Source organism: Belonocnema kinseyi, chromosome 7, assembly GCF_010883055.1.
Source record: "Belonocnema kinseyi isolate 2016_QV_RU_SX_M_011 chromosome 7, B_treatae_v1, whole genome shotgun sequence".
Lineage (NCBI taxonomy): Eukaryota > Metazoa > Arthropoda > Insecta > Hymenoptera > Cynipidae > Belonocnema > Belonocnema kinseyi.
The window spans coordinates 50,335,655-50,346,979 of NC_046663.1; the positions used below are offsets into that span (position 1 = coordinate 50,335,655).

General features: G+C 26.9%; 1 protein-coding gene across 2 annotated transcripts in view; it reads right to left on the reverse strand.

Moving 5' to 3' along the window:
- Positions 1 to 6,185, reverse strand: part of LOC117176852 — a 35,427-nt gene extending 29,242 nt beyond the window's left edge. The window contains exons 1-2 of one of the 2 annotated variants that reach the window (XM_033367194.1): positions 6,072 to 6,185; positions 5,231 to 5,431 (exon numbers count right to left, since the gene is read on the reverse strand). In XM_033367194.1, the coding sequence (XP_033223085.1) occupies positions 5,231 to 5,350 (120 nt within the window). In that variant the 5' untranslated portion in view covers positions 5,351 to 5,431; positions 6,072 to 6,185. Of the gene's footprint in view, positions 1 to 5,230; positions 5,432 to 5,925 lie in introns of both variants that reach the window. The other variant, XM_033367195.1, reaches the window with a different exon arrangement.
- Positions 6,186 to 11,325: the final 5,140 nt, after the last annotated feature.

An 11,325-nucleotide genomic window follows, 5' to 3' on the forward strand; every position in this document is an offset into this window, starting at 1 on the left:
TGAGACTCCCATAACCCGATTTCCTCTACCCCCAAACCCGGTTACGTGCGTATCATTGAGCTTAAACCCCTACAATCCAATTTCCTTAACCCCCGATCCTTGCTACCTACTCCGCCCTAACACTTCAAAATGGCGGATCCAAAATGGCAGTCATATTGAATTTTCAAAATCTGACTTCATATTCTTAATGAGCAACCTCAAAAACCTATATATAGATTTTTTCGATCGAATACGATCACTTATAAATTGGGCTTATAGCCTCACATATGCTATATAGGGTGTTTTAACTTTGTTACGAAACTGCGAAAATACTTAACTTAATCAATGATATATCGATGAAAAAAAAAGCTATCTTGAATCTGAAAAATGGATTTCACAGGGCAAGGGTGCTCCTTTGTGATGCTTTCGCCCGTTTTTGAAAAAAAATGTATTCAAGATGCTATGTAACCTCAAATATAGCAAAAAACGGTGTTTTTTGCACTTTTAGGTTACAATATCTCGAAAACTGAGGGTGATGGAATTTTTCTGAGGTCGGATTCGGATTCAGCGCAGCAAAAACCTTCGGGTATACTAGGTCTGGTCTCTGGTTCCGGACCTTTGTCAAATTTTGTCGGCCTGTGTAATTTGAACTACACTCATGAGCTTGCTTTAAATTGAAAAAATTAATTATTACTATATTGTGATGTGAATCTTGATGCAAAATTATTCAATAATATCGCATGTGTGTGGATTGCTAATGATTTAGGTTTCGTAATCGATATCGTGAGTACTCTTACGCCGCGCCGGTTCTGAAATATCATACTACAGATCTTCTACTGACTGGAAAGCTTATCGCGTTTTCTGCATCTCATGATTTCCTCTTTTTTGTTATTGCAAATTTATATACTCGCTAATTTTTCCAGACGGAAAATTTCAGACAAGTGGAACTTGATTCGCTGTAGCAAAAGTGTTATTTTGTTTTGATAGCTTTAAATAATTAGCATATCTTGTTTGATTAAATTATTATAACTAAATTATGCGAAAAATTAATTATATATGTTTAAAATGTTTTATTCCGAAAAGACTAAGCGTCAGGTGAGTGACCTAAGAATGATGATAGCTCTCTCTATACATCTCGCAAGTGCCTTGGCACTTTGAAGTATATGGTTAAGGGGGTTACTAAATACAGATTCCTAGTACCGACATGTTACCGACGTGGTTTTGCTCCATGCTAAAAACGTGGTTCATTTTCTTGCTAAATCTAGAAGTTTCGAGATTGACGTGGAGTGTATTTAAATTAATGAATATGACGCAATATCTGCTCTTACACTTCAGAGCATGTGATAATTGCAGTGAATTATTGTTTCTCTAATTTGAGAATCATTTTTCCTAAGAAGCAAGTTGTATTATTTAATTCGAACTTCCTTATCGGTACTGCCTTTGATTTTGCTGACAAACAAGTTGTTTAAACATTTTATTCCTATGAATGCGTCTGTCACCTGCAACTGAAGTTAAAAATACTTTTGCTTTGAAGTAAAGCATAAGAAAACCTGAGATTGGAATTTCAACAATTGTTTACTTGTTACTTACTTACTTTTCAACTTTTTTTTTTATTTGAAAAAAAAAAACATTCCACTGCATTTACAAATGCTCTGAAATGCAAAAGCGGATGTTACGTCATCAATAATGAATTAATTTAAATACCATCCACGTATAATTAATAATAAATAATATTTAATTAATAATTAATTAATTTAAATACCATCCACGTCGTTTTCGAAGCTTGTCGATTTAGCACGTACATAAACCACATTTTTTAGCATAGAACCGATTCATGTCGGTAACATGACGATAACAGGAATCTGTATTTAGAAACCCCCTTGATCCTCTTCTACTAATTCTTTTTTCTTCAATTTTCAAAATCTTTAAATTCAATTTTCAATTTTCCTTACGCTTTGACTGCTAAAAACTCAATTTTTGTTTTTCTTCAATTTTTTATCTGTTGAAAATTCAAGAAAAATAAGGTTGTACTAAGAGCGTAAGAAAGTTGCCATTGACAAATAATTTTTTGGGAAATTGCTAGCCATCCAATTGATTATCCGATAGTTTTTTGTGATTATTTATAAACCAATCTGTTCAGATTACTACTTTTCCCAATAGAAATATAAATAGTAAAAAAATAATGTAAAAAATTTCGAAAATTTCTTATTTTAAAACATGCTGTGGAAATAGTTAAGCAAAATAGACATATCTCTCGATGAATTATAGATTTGATATTGATTTACAATTAAATGCCTATTTAATTTAAATTGCTATTCAAATATTACTTAAGTCTAAAATATTTATTTTTAACGCATTCAGTTTCAATTTTTTAAATAAATAAGAACGATTTCTTAATATTTAGAAACCAGAAATCTTTAAACTATTCGATTTAGAAAAATTGAAAATTTGAAATTTATATTTGATAAGGCATTTCATTTTAAATTGATCAATTGAAAAGTGTTAAAAGCTTTCGTTTTATACGTTTTAAACATTTTTAATTCAAAAAAGTTTCACTTCGAGTGTTTTGAATTGAATTGAAGTTTTAATTACTTAAAATACAAATAAAACTTTCAGCTGGTATTAGAATTTCTTCATTTCAATGAAGGTAAAAAATTGGTATGAACTGGGAAATGGCTGGGAATTTTTTTCTCACGAGAAATTAATAATTCAATAAATTCTTTCCTTTGACCTCAAATGAAAAACAAAATTTCATTTTGGATTAAAAATAATAATTTGTTGTGATTGTATTATATTGGTTATAAGTTTAACTAATTCGTGAATTATAATGAATTTACATTTTTATTTTAATATTCTGGTCTCTTCAGATTTTAATTCGCAATTTTCAGTTTTATTGAAAAACAAGATATCGTAAAATTGTTATGCTGGCTAAATAACTTTTGTGGAAAAGAGAATTTTTTTTCATAAAATAGATTTTAGGGGGAAAAATCTCCAGACCCTAAAAATTGTTCAGCCCGTATGCAGCTGATAGAATACCTTTCTGATATTAAGAAAAAAATATAAAAAATGCTCTGCAAAATCCTACCAATTTTTGTTCATATAATATTTTAAAGAATCCAGGAGCATTTTTTTGCTTAAAAAACTAATTATCTAATTTTTCTTGTAAACAATGCAAGATAATATAAAAAAGCAAAATGTATTTTTTCATAGAACTTTTTAAAAAAATTTATACAAAATCAAAAGTCAAGTTCTAAATTCTAAATGAAGCAAACTAAAGAAATATCGAATATAAATAATTATAATAACAGAATTGTTAATTGTAAAAATTAAAACTTGTCTAATTTTTAATGGTAAAAAAACTTAAACCTTGCATTATTTTTCATTGTAAATTTTAAAAATTGTTACCTTGTCAATTTAAAAAATGCATAAATAAAAAGTTATGAATTTTTAAGGTTTCCACGTCCGAAAATAAAGTTTTCAACTCTAAATCTTCCAAACTGTAGAAATTACAGATTTTTTAATTGTAAAATCTAAAATCAGTATTCTATTTAATTGTATATATTTAAAATTAGAAATTATATAATTTTCATGATTTATAATTCAATATTTTCCAATTTTGAAGAGTTGCAATTAAAAACTCTTGAATTTTAGACTTTTATAACAAAAAATTTTACATTTAGATACTTTTGGAAATCAAAATTTTAATTTTTAAACTCAAATTTTTTCAAATTGAAGAAATTTCAATTTAAAAGATCAAAATTACAGAAATTTCAAATTGTTAATTGTAAGAATTAAAAAAATTAAATTTTATTGATTTACAATCTAAAGTTCTTTATCTTTAAAAATTATAATAAAAAATTTCACGTTTTGCAATTTAAAATTCTTAAACATTGAAGATTTACAATTGAAAACTCTTGAATTTTAGTTATGTTTAAAAAAATGGTTAAATTTCGATGATTTTAGAAATCAGAAGTCGAATTTTCCATTCTAAATCTTCAAAATTGAAAAATTGTAATGTCACTGATCAAAATTACAGAGATTTCAAATTGAAAAAATTAAAAGCTCTTCAATTATAAAGATTTCCGATTTGAAGTTCTGCAATTTTGAAAAATTAAAATTGAAAATTTGGCAGTTTGAAATAAAAAGTCAAAATTTTTATTCTTAATCTTCGAAGTTTTAAAGAGGTACATTCAAAAACGTGTTAATTTTAAAAATATAGAATTACAAATTATTCCATTATAAAGATTTATATTTGAAAGGTATGTAATTTGGAACATTTTTTAAAATATGTAGTTCAATTTTGATCATTTGCAATTGAAAATTCTTCAATTTGTAAATAAAAATTCTTAAATTTAGAATATTTACAAGGGATAACTGCTTAATTTCGAAGATATAGAAATAAAAATGATCAAATTTAAGAGTTTGGAAATTAAAAGTTTCATTTTCAATTATAAATCTACCAAATTGAAGAAACTTTGAATGTAAATCATCAAACCGACAGAATTCTTTATTGTAAAACAAAATTTTTTAAATGTTCTGGTGTTTATTATCGAAATAAAGAATTGTTTAATTTGAAAGACTTAAAATTCGAAGTTCTACAGTTTTGAAGAGTTACAATTAATTTTCATGATTTTGAAAATTGAAAGTCAATTTTTCAATTCCAAATTTTCCAAACTGAAGAAATTTCGAATGTAAATCATCAAAATTACGGAATGGTTTATTCCACATCAAATTGATAAGCTGCCTTCCTTATATAAGCAGAAACTGTAAACAAATATAGAAAAAAAATAAATAAAAAAAGATGGGATTTTCCAGAAAATATTATTTTCATTTTTAAAGTTTCAAACAAAAATATTTTCTGTAAAACCCACCCTTTTAATTTTTCCCTATATTTTTTTATAGTTTCTGCTTATATAAGGAAGGCACAATGTAAGCTTTCTATGGATTAAATCATTTTTGGAGCTTACATAATTTTTTTCTAGATATATTTTCTAATTTTTTATTGAACCATAATTTTTATCTTATCTGTCGTTGTTTTCGAGAAAAATGAAAAAACTCGATTTTATGAGGAAAAAAATTCTGCTGGTAACAAAAGTTATTTTGTGCTTATGAAAATAAAAAATAAATACGCATCGCATAATTCACTTCAATTCGAAACATTTTAAATTAGGTGATGTAATTTTAGGAAAATTTGGTTTAAGAAAATCATTATTTGTCTTTTCACACAATACAATTTTTAATTTGAACTTACGATATCAAATCCAATTTCATAGTGGGTTCCTCTTGTGTGGATGATCGGAACAGCATTTCTTCTTCCAATTTTATTGGATTTTGAAAATCCATTCATCGGTGGAACTTCCATCGTAGTCATTATTCTGGATTTTCACTCTCAATTTTCAAAGTTTTTGAATTGTTTCCTTATTGTGTATCTAACGCGAATGAGATGACTGCTCTAAAAATAGTTCAATGAAAAACGTTATCATTCAGTTATTAAAAAATCTTATGTCAATCAATGGTCTATTTGCTCTCACTGATATGCAATGCGTTATCTTAAAATTTGTTTAAAATGTATCAACTTTAAAAGAAAAGTTAGTCTCAAGGACCAGCAACATGAACCTGTGCACTTTTTCTCCGATAAGCAAACTGGAAACGAGAAATTGCATAATTTAAAATCAATTCGCTGAGGAAATATGATCTAGCGATCAATAATTCATTAATCAAGCAACAGAATGTTGTTTTCCTCTCGAAATAAAAATTGGCAAAAACTTTTAATAATTTTACTTCTCAAAAGTTTTGCCATTGCCAAACTCGAATTTCTTTAGAAAAAAACTTCCAAGAAAATCAATTCAAAATTTATTTAAAATGCGAAATATTAATTTTAAAAAAGCTTATTGTAAAAAAGGTTTTTTTTTCAAAACTGATAGCAGTTCGTTGCTAGAAACTTACTGTAGAATCGACGCTTTTGAGAAAATTTTAGAATTTTTTTTTAAATTAACGATAATGAGGAGAGTATCTTTGAGAAAATAAACATGAGACATGTGTTTAATAGAAAAATTGGTCGTTTTGTTTGAGGTGAAAAAATAAGAAACAACCTGTCCGACGAAGACCGACGCTAGACTAAACTGAACGACGTACACCTGGCTGAATAAAAGACTAGATCAGCTACTTATCGACTTACTCGATGATATAGCCTAGTCGCGTGTCATAGTGAAATATCTACCTGTCTAATGCATATAGTAGTGACCATGAAAAAGATATGCGAAGACGAAATTGCAAAAACCAATTACTCGAATTGGCTATCAAGATCGCTCCAATCTCTTACAAGGAGAGGGTTATCCGATTTTTCTCTCCGTATTTTCAACCACTATCGGAATTAGTAGAAATTTTACTAATGCGTTTTGTAGCATTTTGTTACACAATGCTACTAAATGCATTAGTAAAATTTCTACTAATTGGGACAGTGTCTAAAATTTCACTAATTTGGATCGTGTTTGAAATTGTAGTAATTAATTTAGTAGCATTGTGTTACAATATCTATATTGGGGTAGTGTTTGAAATTTTACTAATGCATTCTGTATCATTGACTGTGTATATTTAGTAGAATTGTTTTTCACAATGATACTAAATGTATTATTAAAATTTATAATAATTAGGATAGTATTTGAAGTTTTATTAATGCATTTAGTAGCATTTTTGTTTGTTTGCTTAGTAGCATTGTGTTACACAATGCTACTTAATGCATTAGTAAATTTTCTACTTATTCGGATAGTGTTTGGAATTTTACTAATTTGGATAGTGTTTAAAATTTTACTATTTTGGATAGAATTTGAAGTTTGACTAATGCATTTAGTAGCATTGTGTAGCACTATGCTACTAAGTGCATTAGTAAAATTTCGACTAATTCGGATAGTGTTTGAAATTTTACTAATTCGGATAATGTTTGAAATGTAACCATTTTGAATAAGGTTTGGTATTTTACTGATGCATTTAGTAGCAGTGTGTTACACAATGCTACCTAATGCATCAGTAAAATTTCTACTATTTCGGATATTGTTTGAAATTTTACGAATTCGGATAGTGTTTGAAATTATACTAATGCATTTAGAGGCATTGTTTGTGTTTATTTAGTAGCAATGTGTTACACAATGCGACTAAATGCATTACTAAAATTTCTACTGATCTGAATAATGCTTGACATTTTACAAATACAGATAGTGTTTTAAATTTTACTAATGCATTTGGTGGCGTTGTTTGTGTTTATTTAGTAGCATTATTTTACATCGTGCTACTAAATGTATGAGTAAAATTTCTAATAATTCGAATAGTGTTTGGAATTTTAGTAATTCAAATAGTGTTTGAAATTTTACTAATTTGGATAATGATTGAAATTGTACTAATTCAGAGAGTATTTGCAATTTTATTAATGCATTTAGTGGTACACCTTTGGTTTATTTAGCAGAATTATGTTACACAGTGCACACAGTTTCTTGGACCAAAAAGAAAGATCGAGTTTGGTAACCAGATGTTTTGAATAAAAATTCAGAAAGTTACAGCATGCTCGAAATTTTTAAGACCACTTTTTTAATATATGAAAATTCTATTTACAGCCATTTGTAGTACTTGGAAATTCGAACAATTTATCTTTACGACTTTTTTCGGTAAAAACAACATTATCATAGTTATAGCATTTGTAAATAAAAGAAAAAAACGAAAATGAAATTTTAAGCTGAACAACGCACGAAATAAAAAACAGTCAAGAAAAGAAAAACGTTGATTTTTGAAAGCCTTACAAGGTTTACGTTATCAACCACCTTTTTTATAAGGCGCATAATATTTGTTTTATTCGTAAAAAATAACATTAAAAATAAAAGAATAGGATTTGTTGAAAAACGAAACAAGAGACGAAAAAATTAAGACAAAAGTTGCTCACACAAAAAGAAAGCTACAAATATTTCATCAAATACATTGTTGATAGAACGCATAGTTTTTGTTTTAATCGTAAAAAATAGCATTGAAAATAGAAAAAATGACTTTTTGGAAAATTGTCACAAGAGACGAAAAAAAAAAAAAATTAAACGACGAAAGTTTTTGAACCAAAAAAGATCTGAAAGTTTTTTTACAAAAATAAATTAAAAATACAAAAATTAACTTTTCGAAGAAACGACACAAGCTAAAACAACATTGTATTTAGATAATTTTTCACCTAAATTATATTTACAAATTTTCTTAGAACCACTTTACACTCTAATGCTTATTTTCGGTTTGAATCGTAAATATTAAAATTGAAAAAAATCAAATAGAATTTATGAAAAAAAAGTGACACAAGTTGCAGTAAAATGCTTAATATCAAAATTGTATTTTTGTAATAGGATGCACACTTTTTTAATCAGATAAATGAGAAAATCAAAATAAGTCTGTTTAAATACCAATCGATGTTATGAATTTAAATGTGATACGTTTAAGAGCTGAAGGAGCTTTAACAAAAGAGAATTCACAATCATCAAATTACAATTGCCGATGCTTTGATCTTTAATTTTAAAAATTCTGTACACAAGTGTGGGGGAAAGATAAAGACGGAGCGCGTAGCGTGAGGTGAAGGTATGATCGAGCGCGAAGCGCAATAAAAACGTACGCGCGCCCCAGGCGTGGTCAGACTGGAAAGTCGCGCGCACCGGGCAATTTTTTTTTTGGTTGAATTAAACTGAGATTAATTTCAAATTCAAATATTTTTTTGGTTGAAATAATATCAAAAATTACATTTTTATTGAGAATTAATCTATTTTATTTGAAAATGGAACTATTTGAAATTTATGTCTTTTAATCAAAATTCCATTTTTTTGGTAGAAAGTTCAATTATTTGATTGAAAAGTAAGTTTTTGTTGAAAATTCATATTCTTGGGTGAAAAATTCAGACGTCTTGTGGAAAAGTCGTCTTTTTGGATTAAAATTCAATAAATTAGTGCATTTTTGGTCTTTCTTTTTTCAAAATTAGGGTTTTTTGTCACAAAATACATATCTTTCCTAAAAAATATCATTTTATTGTTTCTGAAACTTCAGCTATTTTGGTAGAAAATTAATCTGATTTGTTTGTGGATTCAGCTAGCTTTTTGAAAATTCTTATTTCTTGGTTGAATTCAACTGTTTAGGTTTTGAAAATTAAAATCTTATACGGTTGAAATAATAATCAACGATAATATTTTGCGTTGAGAATTTATCTATTTTGGTTGAAAATTAATGAATTTTGTTAACAATTTCACTGTTTTGCAGAAAAATTGGTTGTGCCCTAAATTTGAACAATTTAATTAAGAAAATTAATCTAGTCAGGTTGAAAATTTTTTGTTTGATTTCAACTGCGTTTGATTCCAAATTAAAATCTTTTATGGTTAAAATAATATCCACTATTATATTTTTCTTTGAGTATTCATCTATTTTGGTTGAAAGTTCATGTATTTTGTTAAAAATTAAACGGTTTTGGTAGAAAATTAAACTAGTTTGTTGGAAAATAACATTAAATTTCGTTGAAAATTAAACTCTTTTGTTGAGAAGTGTTGATTTTGGTTTACATAATTATCTTTTTTAGTACAAAAATGTCTGTAGAGGGTTCAGCTATTTTGTTGTTGTTGCAAATTTAACGATTTTGTTTAAAAATACACTTTTTTGCTTTAAATTAATATTGTAGGTATAAGAATTCCATTCTTTTGTTAAAAAATATTCTTTTTAGTTTGAAAATGAATTTCTTGTCGTAAAAAAAGTCACATTATTTTGTTTAAAAATTGAACTGTTTAGTTGAAAAGGTAACTGAAAAACCTTTCTTGGTTGGAAATTCAACTAGTTTGTTAAGAAGTCACATATTTTGTTGAAAATGAAATATTTTTACTTTAAATGTTAGAAACTTATTTTCCAATTACATTTTTACGTGTTATCATTTTAATTGTTTCGATTTTTAAATTATAAATTTAAGGAAATATTAAAAGTAGCTTTTTTAGTAATTTAAAGTTACTTCATCTAGTAACTGTAACTAGTTACAGTTTTAAGTAACGTGTTCCAAAGAATTTAAATAGTTCTTGGATGAATTCAACTATTTTTAGTTTAAATTTAAACTCTTATTTGTTGGTAATATTAATTATTACGTTCTGTGTCGATAATTCATAATACATTCTCATTTTAATGAGAAGATATTGGTTTTATGTAAAATTTCACTTTGTCGGTTTTCATCAAATCGCTACGTTTTGAGACCCTCTGAGTCAGAAAAAACGAGTTTTACGAAGGTGTTTCTCTGTCTGCCTGTAGTATGTATTCTGTAGGCACGATAATTTTCGAAAAATTGATGAGATTGGATTCTGCTTTGGCACTCTTTTTTAAGGCCTAAAAAGAAAGAACAAGTTCATAAACTAGATATTTTTGATCAAAATTAAAAAAGTGAGCGCATTTTCAATATTTATTGATTAAGAGCAACATTAATAACAACTTTTTTAATTTGGTCGAAAAGTTGAAAATTCATATTTTGATCGTATTAAAAATAATGAAAAATCCAAAAATTCCCATTTTTGGTAAAACTATGCAAGATACGAAAAAAGTCAATCAGCTAAAACTGTGCGTGTTGAAAAGACCTACAAATTTGTTATGAATTACTTTTCGATTGGACGCATAGTTTTTGTTTTTAGTCGAAAAAAACATTAAAAATAAAGGAATAAGAAATTAGTGGACTAACGACACAAGCTACAAAGAAAGGAGACAAAACTTGTTTATCCAACAAAAAGCTATTATTTTTGATAGGACACGTAGTTTTTGCTTTAATCGTAAAAAATAACATTCAAAATAAAAATATTTAATGTTTCTGAAAATTGGGCACCAGGTACGAACTAAAATTAACAGACAAAAGTTGTTCGCCTAAAGAGATTTATAAATTTATTATTAATCATTTTTATATAGGACGAGTAGATTTTCTTTCAATTGTAAAAAATAAGATTAGAGATAAAAAAATTTTATTTGTGGAAAAAGGACAGAAAAAACGAAAGAGGACATAGGATCATATACAGGTTCCTGTATATAACCCAATGTAGGTTCCTGTATTAGACCTTATGCGGATGCGCAGTAGTTTTTCTTTTATCGTAAAAACAAGATTAAAAATAAAAAAAAATATAAAAACAAGGAAATAAGAATTAGTATGATTCAATTTGCATGCATATTATGAATTTTAATTATGTAAATTTATTGAAATGATACATGTTTCAGCGCAGCTTAGAATACAATTTAAAGCAGTATAAGAAACGAATATTAAAATGATCATAATAAATAAAATTTGTTTTTTATTTTGCAAAATCTACATACCCAATCCCCGACAGA